The 21,491-nt window shown below is 41.6% G+C and overlaps 1 protein-coding gene across 2 annotated transcripts in view; it reads right to left on the reverse strand.

Annotated features, from left to right (window-relative positions):
• Positions 1-13,258: 13,258 nt before the first annotated feature.
• LOC108875504 (storkhead-box protein 2) overlaps positions 13,259-21,491 on the reverse strand; it is a 69,586-nt gene continuing 61,353 nt past the window's right edge. For both annotated transcript variants that reach the window (XM_018664490.2, XM_018664492.2), the window contains exon 4: positions 13,259-19,718. In XM_018664490.2, the coding sequence (XP_018520006.1) occupies positions 19,514-19,718 (205 nt within the window). In that variant the 3' untranslated portion in view covers positions 13,259-19,513. The remainder of the gene's footprint in view (positions 19,719-21,491) is intronic.

Here is a 21,491-nt window from a genome sequence, read left to right on the forward strand (position 1 = left end):
AGGAAGAGGATCCATTGTTCGGCAGAGCAGATTTTGGACCTTCCAATTTATATTATTTTCTTCTTTTTTTTGCCGGGGGGGGGGGTTGTTGTTGTTTGTTTTTTTGTACAAATATAACACTCACACTATTAAGTCAAAATATCAAAACATGTAACATTGAGAATTTAAATTTGCCCTGACAGCAGGAAATCATAAATTATACATACTCTCCATATAATTATATTGCTTATCCTTTGAGGGCTGCAGGGGCTTGAGCCAATGGCAGCTGACACTGAGCGACAGTTTATGATTATATCTGCATATTGGACACACCCACACCCTTCGACATGAACAAAATATTTGAATAACTTTTAATCAAGAGACCTTGAGAGTATCCTAACCAAGTCTGAGGTCGATATGATAAAATCTGTAGGAGTTTGATCAAATACAGCGTCCCCAAATGGTGAAAAATAATCAAAATTTGTGTGATAAAATCAAAATGTCTGACTTCCTGTAGGTTTGAGGCCCTAATGTGAAGAGACTTTTTGGTGCGTCTTGGCATGTTACATCATGCCTCTGAATTTCGTTCACTGCGGACAAACTTAGCCCAATGGCAAGGGGGTTTTGAGTATGTCCAGGGGGGCACTATGGAGCCATTTTGCAGTGCCAATGAACAAGAACCCTATCAGATGTCAATTTTTGCCACGTTTGATGCGTGTGCAAAGTTTTGTGAGTTTTTGAGCATGTTTAGGCATCACAGGAATAATAATAATTCCTACAATTACAATAGGACTTTTGCACACTATTGCTCGGGCCCTAATAATGACGACAACTCTGTAAGCTGTGAAATATATGTCAAAGTCCTGATATATTACGTTTAATGTCATTATTCACTGTGGGTCATCTGTCTCCTCAGATCCATAGTGATGGCAGAGGTTCTTGAGACTTTCTATAATAACACAATAACATAATAATAATAATAATATTGATATTCACACTTTAAGAATCTGACGTCTTTGTGGAATGTACCGTTGGTGGCACTGCTGAGTACAAATCCACTAGCCATAACAGATAAAAAGGAAACTCACCAGATTCATGGAGGAGAGTGGAGAGTCTTCAACTACTCCAGTGCATTCAACACCATCCAACCATCTCTGCTCAGGGGGAATCTGGAAGGAGCTGGAGTGGACTGTAACCTGGCTGCTTAGACCACTGACTACCTCACCAACAGACCGCAGTACATGAGGCTTTGCGACTGTGTGTCTGAAGTGGTGGTCTGCAGCACGGGGGCCCCGCAGGGTACAGTACTGTCCCGCTCCCTCTTCACCCTGCACACATCGGGCTTCAGACACAACACAGACAGTTGCCATCTCCAGAAGTTCTCCGATGACACAGCCATTGTTGGAGTCTCTCAGGGGAACAATCTGGAGTACAGGGAGGTCATCACCAACTTTGTCGACTGGTGTGGCAAGAACAATCTGCACATAAAGATGAAGGAGGTGGTGATCGACTTCAGCAGGAAGTCATTTCTCACTGCACCAGTGAACATCCAGGGTTTGGACATTGAGATCGTGGAGGAGTACAAATACCTGGGTGTTTATATCAACAATAAACTGGACTGGTCTCACAACACCAACGCCCTGTACAAGAAGGGCCAGAGTCGTCTCCACCTGCTGAGAAGACTGAGGTCCTTCGGAGTGTGCAGGTCACTGCTAAGGACCTTTTATGACTCTGTGGTGGCCTCTGCCATCTTTTATGCAGTGGTCTGCTGGAGCAGTGGATGCTCAGAGAGAGACAGGAAGAGACTAAATAAGCTGGTCAGATGTGCCGGCTCTGTCCTGGACTGCTCTCTGGACTCCATTGAGGAGGTGGGTGAGAGAAGGATGTTGGCCAAGCTGACATCTATCATGGACAACCTCTCCCACCCCCTGCATGAGACTTTGGGAGACCTGAGTAGCTCCTTCAGTAACAGACTGCTGCATCCGCAGTGCAAGAAGGAGCACTACTGCAGGTCTTTCATCCCAACAGCCATCAGACTGTACAACACCAGACTGACCCAACAATAAAGCTGCACTCTGGACTCCACTTTCTGGTCACTTTATTTGCACATACTTTCATCTACCTCAATAATTATCACCATTTTCCTATATTACAAACTGCACATTTCTGTTTATTACAGAGACTTTTTAATGCTGATTGCTGCACTTTTTTTTACCCTTCTGTGCCTTTTTATTTAAATTTTTAAATTTTTGTCACTCTTGTCTCTTGCTGCTGTAACATGTAAATTTCCCATCTTATCTTATTCTTTTGACTTTTTACTTTGTATCTGTCATTATAGAGCTGCTAAATAGTATTTCATTGTTTTGGAACAGTGACAATAAAGACTATTCTATACTATTCTATTCTATGCAATTACTTAATTGCAATTTTAAAGACTATCAAAGTTTTAGACATAGATTGAGATTAATTCACTAAGTGTGAATTAAAGAACTTAATCAGCATTGATAGCATATTATAAATTACTTCACTTTCCAGCTCTCAGTTAGGACCAATCCCTGCAATGTACCAGAAGAGCAATTTATATGGTCTCATTTTTGACAGGGTGGCATGGGCATTGTCTGGGGTCAGGGTGGGGTGGCATCAGGCTAAGCAGGGTATTCCATCCCTCTCCCTAGCAATGTTTTCCAGCTCTTCCTGGCGGATTCCAAGGTGTACCCAGGCTAGATGAGCTATATAATCTCTCCAGTGAAGTCTGGATCTACCCTGGGGTCTCCTCCCATTTGGGCGTGCCTGGAAAATCTCAAAAGGAGGAGGCAATCTAACCAAATGCCCAAACCACCTCAGCTGGCTCCTTTCAACACAAAGGAGCAGTGGTTTTACTCCAAGCACCCACCACATGTCCACACTCCTCACCTTATCTCCAAGGCTGAGCCCAGACACCCTACGGAGGAAACTAATTTCAGCTGACTGTATCCACGATCCTGTTTTTTCAGTCACTACCCAGATCCAATAACCATAGGTGAGGATTGGAACGTATATTGGCTGGTAGATTGAGAGCTTTGCCTTCTGGCTCAGCTCCCTCTTCACCACAATGGTCTGGTGCAGCAACTGCATTACTGCTAATGCTGTACTAGTCTGCCTGTCAATCTCTTGCTGCATCATACCCTCACTCATGAACAAGACTTAAACTTCATTTGAGGCAGCAACTCTCCCCTCATCCGGAGGGAACATTTCACCATTTTCCAGCTGAGAACCATGGTCTCAGACTTGAAGGTGCTCACCCTCATCCCAGCTGCTTCACACTTGGCTGAAAACCACCCGAGTGCATGCTGAAGATCACAGTCTGATGAAGCCAATAGAACAACGTCATCTGAAAAAAGCAGGGCGCGATTCTGAGGTCCCCAAACTGGACACACTCCTCACCTCAGCTACGCCTTGAGATCCTGTCCATGAATAGCACAAACGGGATTGGGGACAAGGGACAACCTTGGCGGAGTCCAACACCCACTGGAAACGTGTTTGACTTTGTGCCGAGAATGCGAACACAGCTCTCACGTTGGACTGGATGGCTCGCATCAGCAACCCCAGTACCCCATACTCCTGTGGCACCCCCCACAATATCTCTCGGGGATACAGTCATAAGTCTTCTATAAGTCTACAAAACACATGTAGACTGGATGGTCAAATTCCCTCAGCACTCCTGCAAGAGTGAAAAGCTGGTCCACAGCCAGGATGGAATCCGCATTGTTCCTCCTGAATCTAAGGTTCAACAATCAGTTCAGAACCTCGTTTGCAGCACCCTGGAGTAAACTTTCCCAGGGAGAGGCACTGGGTGCCCTGCCGCTGGGCAGCTTCTAAACTACCACAGCAACCTCTACCAAAGATATGGGTGAGGTTTCCTCTGAGTCATCAGACTCTGCCTTCTCCACGGAAGACATATTGGCCAGGTTCAGGAGTTCCTCAAGTGCTGTCTCAACCACTCAAAAATATCCCCAGTCCAGGTTGGCAGTTCCCCTCCCCGGCTGAACACAGCCTGAGACAGGCCCTGCTTTCCCTTCCTGAGCTGTTGAACGGTTTGCCAGAACCTCCTTGAGGTCATCCAAAAGTCCTTCTCCATGACATCTCCAAATTCCTCCCACACCCAAGTTTTTGCTTCTGCCTCCAGCCTCCTGTTACCTGCTTGCTGCTTCAGAAGACCCCTGGGCTAACCAGGCACAAAAGGCCTCCTTCTTCAAGCCTGATGGTCTCAACAGTGGGTTCTTAGGTTTCCGCTTTGACAGACGCCAACAACCTTCTGACCACAGCTTCTGCCTGCCACATCTGCAATGGCCCACTCAGACACTCAGGCATGAAAAGTTCCTCCAGAGGTGGGATTTGAAGACCTCCTGGACAGGGGCCTCTGCCAGACATTCCCAGCACACACTCACTACTCGTTTGCATTTGTCAGATCTGTCCGGCAGCTTTCCCCGCCATCTGATCCAACTCACCACCAGGTGGTGATCAGTCGACAGCTGTGCCCCTCTCTTCACCTGAGTGTCCAAGACATACGGCCACAGATCTGATGGTACAACTACAAAGTCAATCACTGATCTTTTGCCTAAAGTGTTCTGGTACCACAAACACTTATGAACGACCTTATGCTCGAACAAGGTGTTTGTTATGGCCATTCTGAGACTAGCAAAGAAGTCCAATAACAAAGCACCACTCAGGTTCAGAAGATTCCAGAAGATCCCCATTATAGCCCACATGAGCGTTGAAGTCCCCCAGCAGAACTATGGAGACCCCAGCTGGCACCCTTTCCAGGACACCTAGAGACTCCAAGAAGGCAGAGTACTCCAAGCTGCTGTTCGGTGCATAAGCATACACCACAGCCAGATCTTTACCCCCAGCAACTTGTAGTCACAAAGAGACTACAAAATAGCGTTCAGGTGGGGACTTGTGAGTATCCCCACACCCACCTGGCGCCTCGCACCCTTGGCGACTCCAGAAAAGGAGAGAGTCCAGCTCCTCTCTAGGAGTTTGGTTCCAGAGCCTATGCTGTGTGTAGAGGTGAGCCCAACTATATCTACCTGGTACTGCTCCACCTCTCACACCAGCTTGGGCTCCTTCCCCACCAGAGAGGTGACATTCTATGTCCCTAGAGCTAGTCTACACCACACTCCATGTAGCTTGTTCAGGCCTGACCGAGCCCCATAAGCAAAAGCCCGGCCACCATATGCTCGCCTTTGAGCTTCCCTACCAGGCTCTCCGGGAGGGTTCCCCGGTTTCCCTATTCTGGGCCAGGTGGCCAACACACAAACATGCTGTTTCATCAGGTTATTTCTGAATCGCTCTTGGTCTGGCCTCTCCCCCAGGACCAGTTTCCTGGACCCTATCAGGGGCTGATGCCCCAGACAACATAGCTCTCAGGTTCAAGGGAGCACTCAGACCCCTGCACCACAGTAAGGTGGCGATTCGGAGAGGGGTGTCTAAAAAAGGGAGTATTAAGTATTAATCAGTCTGTCACTAGACTATCCAGTGATTAAACAAAAAAAAAATTACATTTCTTAAGTTAATCATTATCAAAGACAAAAACTAAATTGTTGAATATGGCTATCCATTTACTGACGCCTCTGTAAAAACATTAAGTAATCATATACAAGGTATTCATTATACATCTATAAAGGAAAAAATGAACATTTTGTAATACATACACACATTTTTTAATCTCAGTTTCTGTTTAAGTGGCACTTGCTGCTCCTGAGGTTACCAGGACTGTGGCTGCTGGGATTGTAGGTGCAGGAGCTGGGGTTGCAAATGGTGTGACTGGAAGTCCTGTGGCTGTTGTTAGCCTGACTTTAGATGCTTTTGCTTAAGCTGCCTTGGATAGAGGTGTTATGGCTGCAGCTGCTGATACTATGGCTTCAGGTGCTGAGGCAGCAGAGGCAGGAGCTGCAGGGATTTTGGCTACAGGCACTGTGGTGGTTGAACCAGTGGATAAAGGTGCTGTGGTGGCTGAAGTATCTACATGTGCTGTGGTGGCTGCTGCAGCAGTGAATGCTGTGACTGCGGTGGCAGAAGTGGGGTGGCTGTGGCTCAGGAGGTAGAGTGGGTCGCCCACTAATCAGAAGGTCAGCAGATTCCCGGCTCCTCCAGTCCGTGCCAAAGTATCCTTGGGCAAGATACTAAACCCCACGTTGCCCCCCGATGTTTGTAACATCGATTTGTAGTAGTGCAAGCGCTGTGTGAATGTGTGTGTGAATGGGTGAATGTGACACGTAGTGTAAAGCGCTTTGAGTGGTCAATACAACTAGAAAAACGCTATATAAGTACAGTCCATTTATCATTTACCATGCTGGAGCAGTGGATGTTGAGACTGTGGTGGCAGCAGCAGTGGATGCTGGGGCTATGGTGGCAGGAGCAGTGGATAGTGAGGCTGTAGTGACTGGGTCTGGGGCTACAGGTGCTGCTGCTACTTGCTGTGAGGTTTGTGATGAATCCTATGTAGAATCCATGGGTTCTGTTGTCTGAAATATTTCAGTTGGTGAACCTTTTTAAAAACAGAACCATTGTCTCCAAGAAGATCAGCACTTGAGTTCCTGGTTCCTATTGTTTGCCGCCATACTCTGTCTCTAACTGCACACTGCTGTGTAAAAAAACTAAAATTTGTCTTCACTATGGCTGTTTTTCACCACAAATCAAATAAAAAAAAAAAACATTTATTGGGATTACTTTTCATACCAAAAGAAAACATTAAATTTTCATAACCTAATTGAACTTAATTTTGCATTTTCAGAAACCTGATAGTTCTCTGGAATCTCACTCATAATGTGCTTCCCTCCCAAGCATTAAAAAGTATGGAGAATATTTGGTGGTCATTTGCTTTTTTGTCCACAGTCCAAACATCACATCATCCAAATATTTGTCCCGTTTGAGGCCTCATTCCGACAAGTTAGCAAAGAGCCCTGAAAAATAAATTGTTGAGACTGTAAAATTTTTAAACAACGCTATAATTTGTGGACGACAATTTCAGCAAAGTCATGCTGTGCTCTCCATTCATTCACTCAACCAGACCATTGATCTGATCACAAACACTCAGATACTTGCATGAGATGTTTGAAACCTGAATGTAAAGAGATGTTACTAGCAGGGATTACAAACAGTACCTAAGAATTAATAAATCCAGCTTTACTGCATTAGCAAACTCGCTCCCCTGGTCAGTCAGAATTCTCTTTGATGCCTCAAACTGGTGGACAAATTTTAGAATCTGGTCTGTGACCTCCTCTACATGTTTCGACTTGAGGGGATAAGCTTGCGGCCACTTTGTGAAGGTTGTGTAACCTGAAGAAAAAACATTTGTACACAAGGGTACAAAATAACTATTTCAAACCAAAGATTTCAGTCAATATGATGTAAAGGTTTCAAAACATTACTAAATTCTCTTGATCCATCACTGTGAGTTTCAGTCTGTCATCATAAATCTATTCTGAATCCTGCTCTTGCTAAAGCAGAAAGCAAATACTCTGTAGGTTTAACAGCCCTCATATTGTATCTACATTGTACCTTTAACCCTTAAAAGTCTTATGCTTGCATGTTTTGGATGGCAACAACATATGACGAAAAATATTAACTTTTAAAGGAGTATACTGAACCTCCTGTTTGATCAGTCATTGAGCTTATGGGCACACAGCACATTCTGACACCTGTATAAAAAAATACAATACAGTTACATCAACTACAAAAGTTATATTTATAAGTAAATATGTGTTACATTTATTAAATTGTAATGTAATGTAATTTATGTTCACTACAGTTAACTCCAGTCCCAAGGCCATTCACAGCTGATTTTGGCTCATCTTCAGGCTTTGTCTACAGTGTATTATGCCATTATGATTATGTTAGAACCACGCCAAAGACCAAGCTTAAAATCTCTATAAAAGTAAAAATAAAATCATTCTTGTAATAGTAGTTCTGTTTAATGACTAATTTTATGGACATAACTTGGCTTGTCATTCCAGGCCAGTTAAAAACATTTCTCCTAGAACATACATTCTAAAATTAACTTTTTACATGCCACAATGTGAGTTCATTGGTCAAAAGAGTAAACAGGCTCATTTAGTAATTTACACATAAATTAAATGCAATATATTCTGAATTTCAATAGTTTATTGGGAAATACTGGTGTCAAAATCCCTCTGCTCTTAGTTGGATGGGTAGATCTTAATTACTACACTAGAATATTATGAATATTATGTTGAGCCTGCAGCATATGTTTTCCATTGGTAACACATTAAGTAATGCTTTTTTCCCCATGTATTTGATGTTTAGAGCTGTTAGAGAGAGATCCATATTGGCTCGGATCCTCTCACAGGCTACTGTAGTGCTTGATTTGATGCTGGACTTCTTTGTAATAAACTTCTTTATACAAGCAAGACAGTGTCAGCGGAGATCTTCTCTTCATCATCTTCACATCATCATATATCAATATACCACAATATTGACCTTCAACATGATACCTTGATGCTTTTCGATGAATTTCTGACTTTTGTGCTCTTGTCGAATCACTTTTATATCTGCCCTGCACTTTATACAGCAAAATCTTATCATACAATTGAGGATTCATCTTGGCCAAGGGTTAATTAGCGATGCACTTACCATAACACATTCCAATTGAGACCTTGAGCCACACCTACTCAGGCTTACATAAATTGTTGTTGCACTTTATATTGCTTTGGAATGCAGTGTATCTTATGGACAATGTACACCTATTGGTGATGATATCAAATCGTTGTAGGCCAGGCCTGATAAGATTAGTGATATAATGTCATTCCATGTTTTGTTTTTTGTTTTTTTTTTTTGGGGGGGGGGGGTTGTTTAAAATCTCATATTTTTTTGAAAGAAATTAATCAATTTTCTTTATACATTCTGTAATTCTCCACAAATGAATCTGCTAAAATCCAAAATAAATAGTGTAAAATCACATTGGTAGTTATTCCTGGATTACAGTGATAGAAGACCAAATAAAAACTGACAAATCAAAATTCATGTTGGAATATTCGTGTTGTTCTGTGTTGTCTCAGTGTTGATTTCTTTCTTGTGACATCCATCTTGGCTAAAAAAAAAATAAAAAAAAATTCAGCAGCTCCAAGATTAGCTCCGCCAAATAATGCATCCTTGCAGGAATCTGGTAATGGTAATGAGTAACCGACATATTTTGTGAATGTGTGTGAATTTGAGACATTTCATTATGAGTAAATAGTTCAAAAAATTATTTGACAAGTACAATGAGTTGAGCATCCACTATGCATTTAAAAATCTCATCGCAGATCAATTTTCTATAACTGTCTGAAATGCTATGCCTAAAACACTTGGACAAATGATGATTACGGACAAAAAAGAATTCGCCTTCAGAAATGTCCCGATGAAGCGTATCAACGTTACTTCTCAGTCGAATAACTTTAAATGTTCATAAACTATAGAATTTAGATAAGTTATCACCGTCGATGAAACTTACAAAGAATGCTGAACGTACTTTGCTCGAGAAATCATTACAATGATCGGTAGTTTCCGCTTCTTTAGCTGTGCGCGTTCCCGCGATGGGCACGCATTTTTCAGCAGGCAGGCAGAAAACACCAACTCCTCAGTGTCAGGTGAAAGGGAGCAAGTGTGGTTGTGACATTTTATAGTTATATAATGTTAGCTGCGTACAAACTGCAGGCGTCACACAGGTGAAGCAGTGTGGCTCAGTTCCCAGACTGACTTACATTCTCGAACTACTAATTAATGTAAGCAACAAGCACTTTGATTAACGTACTTAACTAATGTTGTCCTGCTAGCTAATAATCTGCTTAACATTGATATTTGAAGTAGGTGCAGTGCACTTCATGCTGAGGAGAGAAAGCCTGTCTGTTGTCAGGGCTCTTCATACATACACTAACCTTGTGCGCACAAATTAAGTAAAATCCCGCACAGATAAAGACCTTCAGTACAGTACTATCAGCTGAGGTGTCCATCAAGTATTAGAATAAACTTTATTCACCCGCTCCTCTGTCAGACAGGTTCATTAAGAGCTTTACAGGAATTATTTCTAATAATAAAGAGAATAAATAAGTGAGGGATGATATGAAGACCAGTCTGTACAGGTGTGTTTTAAACAAGGAGACAGACCTCGGGCTGTACCACAGTCCAAGACCTGGAAAACTTTTCTAACCTGCTGGAAACTAACTTCATGAATTAATCATCATCATCAAAAAAACAACATCTAAAGTATAACACTAGTAACTGTACTGTCAGTGGAGTAACAAACACAACTCCTGGAAATACTGAAACAAACAGCTAGTTACCATCTCAAGGAAATCTAAATCGAACGCAACTGGACTTAGTTGTAGTCCAGTTGCGTTCGATTTAGATTTCCTTGAGATAACTATGACGTGGATGAATGGAAATATCCACAGGCTAGCTAGTTACCAGTGGACTCTGACCTTGACCTAACACACACTGTATTTTGTGTCCTCTGTCAAAGCACACTGTGTTCATTATTGCTGTTTCAACCCTGGACATGAACTTAAACATGATGCTGCACCTGACCTGTGGCTCAGCCCATGTTAACTCAAAAACTGATTCTGGTTGATGAGTTAGGATATAGTTCACAGATGAATGGAGGCAGTTTAACCAGTAGTTGTGTATTCAGGTGCAGGTGAAGGATCTGTGGACAGCCTGAATAATTTTGTTGTTTTGCTTTGGTGGTCATACTGTTAACATGTCAAATGTTTATTCCAATCGTATGATAAAGACATCAGCAGTAAAATCAGTCATGTGTTAATTCTTTAAAGTTGTCTTCACCTTAAGGAACTCATCTGTGACGTTTCACTGAGGTGTTACATCCACCAGGTGTTAAATCCTGTACATAACTGTGTGCCTTTAAAGGACAAATGTTTGATGTGCCAACAACATTAATCACAACAGGTTGCTGTTGTGATCACTTCTTGTGCAGCTGGGCCGATTATCGGCGCAGATATTCAGGATTTTGACACATATAAGAGATAAGAGATCAATTTAAAACTGGGTTATTTTGGCTCCAATGCAGCTGCGCCTCTCTGTTTGCAGTCACTACTCTGTCTCCAGCATTGTCCCACCCACAGCACCATCTGATTGGTTACATACAGAGCCTCGGCACAGGTAACAGCCAATCAGCAGTGAAAGCTGTGCATGCACAGTGCTCACCCACACTGAACAACTCTGCTTTTTGCACCACAATCTGGTGCTGCTCAGTTGGGACTACTAATTGATTTGAGACTCACATTTCTGTGCAAATTTTATTTAACTTTGTTTTATTTACTTAATAAAACTTCGGGAAGCTATTTATTTATTTATTTGAAATTTCAGTTAACTTTGTAAGAGATGCTGCTGAGCCTGGGAACTCCCTGCACTTTTTGTTGGAATTTTAAAACAAAGATGTCTATTGTGTAAGATAAAAAAAACTTGAACATGTTGCAAATCTGAAAAGCAGTTTAATAAACATATGCTTAAAATAAATGAAGTTAACTGTTGGAGTTTGTATTATTCAAAATTTTAACACCAATATTTTCACTTTTACTGCAAATGAATATTGGATCCAAATAATTAAATAATTGGTTATTGGCCTCCTTGACTAGTAATAATCATTATCGGTATCGGCCCTGAAAAAACCATATCGGTCTATCTCTAGTGTGCGTGTGTGTGTGACTGACCTTTGCCAGACTCCAACTTCAGGCTCCATCTTCCACATGTCCATAGGTATACACGCTGTGTATCAGGTACAAATACAAAGGGTTCATTAATGATTACTTCAACTTTTAATATTTTAAGCACATGTTGCTACTGACTAAACTTTTGTTTAGTTGTTTAGTTTTAAGTAAAACATTAAAAACAAGACTTTTACTTGTAATGGGGAATTTTTACATTCTGGTATTTCTACTTTTATCAGAGCAAAGGATGTGAATGCTTCTTCTGCCACTGTCTAATCAAAATGACACTGTCATTGCAGGTAGTTCATCAGTAATCAGTGTTCTCCATCATTTTGTACAAAGAATGAGGCCAGGTATGTCAAACAGCTGTCAGTCAAACTTCGCAGGTGTTTATCTACAGCTCCTTCACACAGGCAAATGCCTCACCCCTCTTCCCATCCCTCCCCTTCCCAAGATTGAGGTGCAATAAATCCCTACCCCAAGAACTGTGGGGGGTTTCACTCTGCACTTTAAATTATTATACTATTGTCTACTATTTTTGCACTATTACATCTGAATATACGATCTTGTCATGTTATTTCTACTTTATTTTGCATTTATAATTTTTGCCTATTTTCTATTTTTTTATATCTTCTGCTGTCAACCCTAGAGCTGCTAAATTGTTTTCCGTTGTTTCCGTTTTCAATTACAGTAACAATCTATTCTATTCTATTCTGTTTGAAATACTGTTACACAGAACTAAAATGACCTCTGCTGAGGAACAATCCTCTAAAAAAAACTAAATAAACTAAAATATTTGTCTTTCCATGTCCAGTTACTACTTCCTGTATTTGGTTTTGTGAATATTAAATGAAATTCAAGCTTTGACTTTGTCATACCACATGATTAGGTTTAAGTTATTGTCCATATTAGCTTTAGAGTTTAGACTGACAGCTCATGCTTGACCTTGCAGACTATATGAGTTGAAGTATAATACTGATTCTGGACCATTACACAGGTGTATATTACTTGAAGATGCTGCATGGTTAATCACGTCATCACACAATCCAACAGCACATTGGTAGTGTATGGGTATAACAAGCAGGTTTTTGATCAAAATGTTGTCTGTGTTTGTGCTTCAGTATCAGTGTGTAGCAGTTACTCTTTACTGCACATGTAATGTGTGTATGATTACACTCCTTATTATGAACCCTCTCTCACCCTGTAAGACTGCTCAATCCTTTCTAGCCTCAGTTTAAGGAATCCAGCTCTTACAAAGTTGCCAACATGAATTTGAGTATGGTGATAGAGCAGATTTTATTTTATTTTAAAAATCATTTTAAAAGCATCAAGGAAGGCACAAATAGTTCTAAGAAAAATACATCTAACACATACTTATATAACATCCTTACAAATCTTTGACAACCCCAGTTGAATATTAAGCTAACCCCACAAGGTCCTAAATTCTCAACCCCCCCCCCTCGTCCCTACACTGCATGTTGTTTATCTGCACCCTTTCTTAGGCTGGGCCTCTGTGCCTGCAGTGTTGCCTTCAAAGAGGCAGTAACAGTGACCACATTAAAGCACAACAGTGGTGTAACCAAACATTGTTATTTTATTATCTTAAAAAGTAACACAATCCCCATAGGGTATCACATACACTACAACAACAGTAACACCAGTACTACACATCAAAGGGACTTTCAGATATTATAGACATTTAAAAAATCCCTCTCTTTATTGTTTAAATTATTTGACTAGGCATGACAGATAAACATCATTTACAGGTATGACATACCGTCACCATTAGAAACAATGTTATTGTTGAATCTCCATTTTTATATACCACCGCCAATGTTACGGGAAGACATTTGATGGACTGTCAGTGTAGAAAAGGGATAGAAGGTTACAGGACTCTGGCTGGAGGGGATGGTGGGTTGATGGAGGACCATGGTGCCAGAAAGCTGGAGGGACGACTTGGGAAGGGGGCAGTGCAAACATCAGACATGAGGAATGGAACCCATGACCACCAGGCAGGGCAGCTATTTTACTGGTGGAACAGAGACAGGAACCCACTGTAGCTGTGGTACAACAGAGATTCCACTGTAGGGACAAAAACTCAACTGTAGTGGTAAACCCAAGATTATTTGTACAACAGGGACTGAAACTACTGTATTTGTGGGGATAGTGCATCCCCTATGTAGTAAAGGCAGAACATAAACTAGAAGTTGACAAACAGAATCTGGACCGATCCCTGCCTGTGTGTCATTCTGCAGTCATAGAATAGGAGATAAGGCTCAGCTATGTGAGTACACCTCGCACTACAAACACTTCTGTAGAGGTATAAGTGGGAACCTTATACCAGAACCTTACTGTAAGGATGTAGTAAGGATTAAAGCCTTGCTGTTGTGGACTTTGTAATAGATTGGAGGCCTATTGTTGGGTTAGAGAAGACAGAGAGGATGTACAGTATACTGTCAGAACATTGACAGAAGAGGGACTAAAATCTGTAAGTAGTACTAGAAGCCTGTTGACACTGGCGAATACTGGCTACGGTCCTAAAGAGTACCGTAATTTCTGGACTATAAGCCGCTATTTTTTTCACACGCTTTGAAACTTGCAGCTTAATCAATGATGCAGCTAATTTATAGATTTTTACAGGCTAACGAGCTTCATGCCGCAAAAACATTTAGACACCTGCGGCTTATAGACAAGTGCGGCCTGTACATGTACTTAAATTTAGTGGGTGCGGCTTATAGTCAGGTGCGCACAATAGTCCGGAAAGTACGGTACACACCATTATTGGTAGCACCCCAAAGAATTTTAGTCCCCCTTGGATTGTAGTCCCCAGCACCCACAGGCACTAAAACTTAAGAACAGTGGTTGAAGAGACTCCTTCAGTCATAGAACAGAGATTAGAATAACAAAATGTTGACAGAATAGTGATTATATTAGTAGAAACCTCAGTTCATTGGGGACAGAATATAAACCAGTACAGAGGGAGAAGTGAGTAAAGCAGACTGAAGCATTTACTGTATTGGTAACACATTGGGTTGGACCCTTGTATAGTTGCAAGATACAGAGTAGAACCAAATGCTGTGCTAGAGTGAGAAGTAAAATTCAACACAGTAGTACATTAGGGAATAGAAACCTTCTCCTGTGGTCAGGATAACACCCTCTTATATCATACCTAGAGCCATTTAACTAGCTTGAGAGGCTTTCATGAAAGTAGTGTTGCAGATGATAGTGAAGGGGTGAAATTCTAGTCCTATACACTATAACATACAACACTGTGTTCACAGGTGGGGACCCAGTGAGGGTTCTTGTCCTAGTCACTACACTAGTGACTCCTAGTGGTTGGTTGTGTTGCTTGCACAGTCGCACAGACCAACAGTATAGTTACCAGCAGGGAGAGTGACCTGAGCACCACATATGGAGAGAATATAGGGAAATCTATGAAAATAAGTAGACTTTTTAAAAAAGCGTCAGATCCTAGCATGCATCAGTCAAGTTAACCAACAGTGAGAATGACAACTGTTCTGACATTGTTTCATGTCACAAAATTTGGAGTATTTCTGTACCCTAAAATGGCAGTGATGTGATCAAATGCATCTAACGCAGTTTGTGTTTTAGCGATTCTTAATTTTGAAGGAGTTTCCTGTGGGGGTTTTCAGTGTGTCCAATTATGTTCTGCATGATGCTCTACATTAACAACCTCTCTTTACGGGCTGTGTCTGGCAATCACACCCACCTCATGATGACCAGACAGGTACATTTAATTGAGAAAGTGCAGGATTTGAACCTCTCTCTCAACTTCATTCATGCAACACAATGAAGGTCTTTGAGGACAGAGTGAAAGCGTGGATTATCATCACTGTTTGCCAGATTCATCATGTCGAGACTACAAAGACAGATGATGGAGGCAGTGGGATGTAGCCATGAGGAGGCTATGAGGCCTTCCAGTGTGGATATTGAGAGTACACTTCAAGGAGGGTGTAGGAATTCAGAGAAGGAGGAAATACTGACTTTAGGCATGGTCAGACAACACATCATATAAACTAATTAGCTTCAAGCACACTGAGCCCCTTAAGGATTAATTTACACCTGTTGTGCATCTCTTCACTAAATCTGATACTTTCTTCTTTTTGCCTAGCCATGTGGGCTAGCTTTCAATACTGAACATCAGAATTTAGTGATCTGGTGAAAAGACCAACATTACTTGGGTTTCAGTCCCTTTCTGGGGTCCACACAGAGGTTCATTCTGCAGAGGAAGTAAGGTACCACTAGAGGCTTTAATATAATGATGAGGAGGGGTTGTGGACGGGGAGTTGTTGGCAGCTGAACCACAATGCTATCATGTTCCATTAGAAGAAACCTTGTTAGTGAGGCTGGGGAAACAACAGGATGGAGTCCAGCACTTTGTTGTGTAGTGTAGTATAGTGTGTGTGTGTGTGTGTGTGTGTGTGTGTGTGTGAAGACATTCACAGGCTAGAAGCTGATGACAGCGTGATAGTAGAAAGGATGGGCTGCGTTTTTGCTGCTGTGGAGGTAGTTGTAGAGGAGCCTGTAGGATGACAACACTGGGATGACTGACAGCTCCCTGAGCCTATAGGAGAATGGGAAATGACTGGCCTATAGGACTACAGGATCTTTCAAGAAAGGTAAGTCCAGGTCAGCTCAGGTCTGGTTTTATAATGAGACCAGCGCATTTTAAATATAATTCGTATTTCACACCTCCCTGTGTGTCTATCTGTCCATGTGTCTGTCTGTTCAGTCACTGTCCAGTCTTGTTCAACAAAATTCTTCATAGAAGGGACTAATAGCCATTGCCAAAAGTATGCAGGTGAAGCCTATTATACAGGTGTAACCAGCCATTTACCACTATACTCCAACTATATCATCACTCTCTTTATTATGATTATTATCATGGCCATCACTGACCATAATACATCTTAGCACCAGGAGCGAGAGTGGCTCAGGGATCTGATTGAAACTCAAGTAGTCATTACTTGATAGAAATGCAAATGTTTAATTGTGTAGAAATAAAGACATATCTAAATCATACAATAAAGTCACATCCCTGCTTGTTGTGTATAACACTGGTGTGGGTGAATTTTTTCTGGATCACATATTTTCTGTTGGATGCTCAGCCATCTCAAGTGCTGTACACCTGCTCCTGATGAATGTGAACTCTTATGCCCTGACCTTTAACAAGCAGCACAATTTACCTCCTCCAATTCCAGGATCATACTTTCAATTTCAGATTCACTACCCATCTACTGAAAATGCTCAGTGATGATTTTTGCTGGTCTTATCTTTTGAACATCTTAGCTATGAAACTCAACAGGGGTGTGACTGACCCCTCATGTCCACTGGATGCAGCTGCATCCTCACACATTTAGTGTTGTATGGTTTTTCTGCTTAAGTGTTTACTGGAACCAAAGTGCTTTGTTTCTCGTGTTGTTTTGATGTTAATCACCCCCCCCCTACACACATACACTTCAACTGGAAATGCACAATCAATAGCTGTGTCCATATAATAACATACAAACTCTTTTCTCAGTTTTCTTTTCTTGTCATATGGGTTTACTGAGGTCCTGCTGGGATATCGGCATCTAGAGCACAGAACTTGAAGCACAGAAGCAAAGCGGTGGCTTCATCAAAAATGATGGCTAATTCATAGTTTCTCCATGAATTATTCACTGAATGGAGCTGTTTTCAACCCTCTGAGTGCCTAAGGTCTCACCTGAACAGAAATACTGTTCCTGCTCAGGTGCTGATGTGAACTTGAATCTGCAAGTAACCTCAGCTTGTCTTTGGTAACAGTCTGCCAAACTGATAAAAAATTAATAAATTATGACTATAAGGAACAACTCCTAATGTCTCTACCTTGCGTTCATATTGGTAAGGGTTCTGATTCCATTTTTTAATTAGCTTATGTGTAACATTGGCACAGACATACACTGTCCTGCAGGCTTCATATGAAGACAATGCCCTGTTCAGCATAACTGGACTGCAATGGGGAACAATGAGTGAAATAAAACTTAACTGTTCATATGAATAAGAACCAAAGAACTAAAGAAACTTCACAAGTACTCTTCAACACCTAACACACCATACTATACCTTCAGTAACAAATCCAAATGTCAGTTTTTAAAAGTACCTAAGTCCTCATTTATAAAATGGTCACTGTAAAGCTTTGTGAGCTCATACTGATATACATCTGAAGCAGGAACAGTGGGCTCTTCTTAAACTGTCTCTTCACCACCAAACTGCTTTTGATCACTTGCATTGTTGATCTTTACTGAGATGAACCTGATGAAGTTTATCTGCAGGTTTCGTGCTGTGTTTCGTGCTGTGTCATGTGAAATTAGTTATCTGTACAGCCAGTATGAATACATACAGCAGTACAGAGAAAAACATCTCTGGATGTTTCAGGCTGTGATGTTACCAGTGGGACCTCAGCATGTGAACACCACTGTGAGGTGGCTATAAACAAAGAAAGACTCCTCTTTCTATATATATACATAAAAATAAAGTCAGTAACAAAATGCAGCATGTCATTAAATATTAACTTCATGTCAACTGTCAATAAATAGAGCCATTTATACATTGTATATATAAATTAACATATATTGTGTATGGTAATGTAATGTAAAACTGTATATAGCTTTTTACTGTAATCAAATGTAATTATTTCAGATAGTTCTCTCTCAGTTTTCTTCTCCATCACACCACTATGTCAGACCATCTCTGTGCTGCTGTAACATAGGAATTTCCCCTAAAGGGCAAATAAAGTCTGATTTGTTGATCAAAAACACACTTGGTTTTTGTAGTGAGGAAAACAGCATGTGTCCAGTGGACATTGGCACAATGGCTGGAATGGCAGAAGATTTTTTCCGGCACCTGCAATGTAGCTGAAACATGATGCAGCTGCATCCGGTGGACAGTCTCTAAACAGTCTAATCAAATATCACATCCCTGGAGCTGCACGCATGTGTAACCACAGCTGGAGGACATTGTTAAAATCTGGCTTAAAAGTGGAAACAGTGTTCACACAGTTCAGATGGGCATCATGGCATCCAGTAGATAGAAGGGCTGCTAATTTTCATTCTACAGTGGGTGTTACTGTAAAAACAACAGCCCTGGTTTTGGGTTACTCATTTGACTGACTAACCATTTTGGAGTTATGGTCAGGGGTATTAAATGTCATTTTCTGTCACTGCACCTGGCAGGGTGTCTGCCAGTGGTGAATGTTAGAGAGCTGGATCAGTGAGAGTGAGTGTACCATCAGTAACAGCAGTCAACAGAGCTGCATCTCTTCAGTGTGTAATGCTAGGACACACCACTAGAGGGAGATGTACTGATCTGGAGCAGCTGGAATGGGAGTGGAAATAACATGACCTGAGATTACAGATTATACAAACATAACCCATACAAACACACACACACACACACACACACACACACACACACACACACACACAACTAGAACCCACGTAAGTGAAACAACACAACAGTATTGTGGAAACTAGAGGCTGTAGAATGACATGGTCAAGAGTCTGCCCAGTGGCCTGGTGTGTATGTGAGAGTGTGTCTGTGGTATGCGTGTGTGTCCGTGTGTGTCAGAGAGAGAGTACAGTTTCCTGGTGATCTAAATAAGTTTGTATCTGTCTGTGTGTGTGTGTGTGTGTATGTTAACAGCTATAGTTCCACAGTGGGCCTGTTGCAGCTCCACTGATTCAGTCAGTCTGTCAGTCTAAAGGTGTAACAGTCCTTGGGGGTGGAGCTCTTATTTTCTGGTCCTGTCCACTGGCTCACAGCATCCCGCCCAGCACTTAGTTCCGTCCCTAGACGCTGGTGATTGATGCAAGGCAGGCGCTGGGCTTCTGGAGTTTTTCTGGTTGGGTGCCGGCAGGTTCTGGGATAGTACGGAAGGAGAAGGGGGGACCATTGCCAGTAGTGATGCTGAGGTGGCCGGGGCTCAGCGCCAGGTTCTGCCGACGGTTACTCTCCACTATGGAAGAGGTGTTAGATGCTAGACTCTCTCTTGTTCTGTGGAGACAGAGGGACACAATGACAAATGATACCACAACAACACTAAGGGAAGTGCCTTAAGCATCTACATCTGCTGGCTTATTTTTACATTCTGTAATGCTGTATAAGTTTGGGCAGGAGAAGCAACCAGTATCATGTAAAGACAGACTGTAATAGCTATTTATATAAAGTGAAACCACATTTTTAAGCTTGTTTAATTTGCTTCCCTAAATGCCAACAAATGCAAAATTGGTACTAAGGGCAGTGTTAGTCAGCATACATTCTTGCTGAGGTAACCGAGAGTATATCCACATTACAACTGTTTACATTCCTAAACGCATCTTTCACAGCTCACCTTTTGTAAGCGCAGCTGGTTAAAAATGTAGAGCTTTGGGTACTACTCTGGCCAGATCCTTTAAAAAACAGATAGGATGCACAGCCGTGGCTGGGGAGGAGGAAGTAATGGGTGGTCCTGAGAGAATCTTAATTAATCTATAACTTTTCATGAGACGGTGTGAATTATTTTCAGTTAAAGAATTGTGTTAGTCCTGTTGATTTCTAGTAGCAACTGTAGTCTGGTTAAATAATTTAACCAGCAGATCTGCTGTGCATACTTGTGGGTTGGCAATGATCACTCTCGTTAGAGACTGTATATGGAACGGATTCCTGGGGCACTTCAGATGGCTGTAAAGACAGTAAAGGAAAGTGTAAGGATAAAAGGGGTTGTGTGATTTAGGAAGGATTTATATGGGTCTGATTTAAGACTACATTGAGCCACTGGATTTGCATCACCAAATTAACAAGTTTAATTATTAGATATTGTACTTTGCCCCTGTCATTATGTCTCCATGCCCCGAATGCCTGTTCCTGCTATATGTAACTTTGGTGAATGGGCATGAACTCAACCCAACCGGTCGAGGCAGATGGCCGCCCACCCTGAGTCTGCTAGATTTCTGCCTCTTAAAATGAAGTTTTTCCTCTCCACTGTCGCCTATTGCTGCTAATGGGACTGTTGGGTCTCTCTTTGTTAATATAATAATATAAAGAGTACAATCTAGACCTGCTCTATAGCCTTGAGATAACTTCTGTCATGATTCAATACATAAAATTTACTTGGTAGTAGGGATGGGACGATCAGCCATCCCAATAAAAACACTCACAATTATTTGATCATATTGAATTTCCATCATCGGGATAATTGTGAATGCCAATAGTTGTTAATATCCATACCAATGCTTAAGATAGAACATACAGTCCAGTATTGATTTATATTCAGAATCAGAATTCAGAATCAGAATCAGAATCCTTTATTAATCCCTTGCAGGAAATTGTGAATTGCCACAAGGGGGAGCTGCATCTTTCCAGTCATTCCAAAATACTAAGCCTGTCACCATGGCTGAAGGCTAGGCTTGCCCCACGCAAAAGAAAGTTAATCAGATGTGGATTCCAAAACAAAGTACTCCAGCTAAAATAAAAGCCGAAAGCAGCATTGAATGGGCCCTCGCACTCTGCGCCTGTCAGGACCTGCCACAAGTTGTTCGATGTGCCTCCACAAGTTTGAGGTAGATCGCATGATGTTTTTCCTGCTGCCATTAGGTGGCGCTATGACCAAAACCTGGTACGTAAATGTGTTCAGGCTAGGCCTCTCATCATACATGTGATGAGAGTTACAACAACTTCCTGTTTAATGGCAAAGGATTGACAGTCACTACTGCACCACAGCAGGGGTGTTCCGTGAACACTCAGTCGTCACAATGAAGCATCATTATGATCTTAATGCTTGTATGACAA

This window comes from Lates calcarifer, unplaced genomic scaffold (assembly GCF_001640805.2).
Source record: "Lates calcarifer isolate ASB-BC8 unplaced genomic scaffold, TLL_Latcal_v3 _unitig_5673_quiver_385, whole genome shotgun sequence".
In the NCBI taxonomy this organism is placed as follows: domain Eukaryota; kingdom Metazoa; phylum Chordata; class Actinopteri; family Centropomidae; genus Lates; species Lates calcarifer.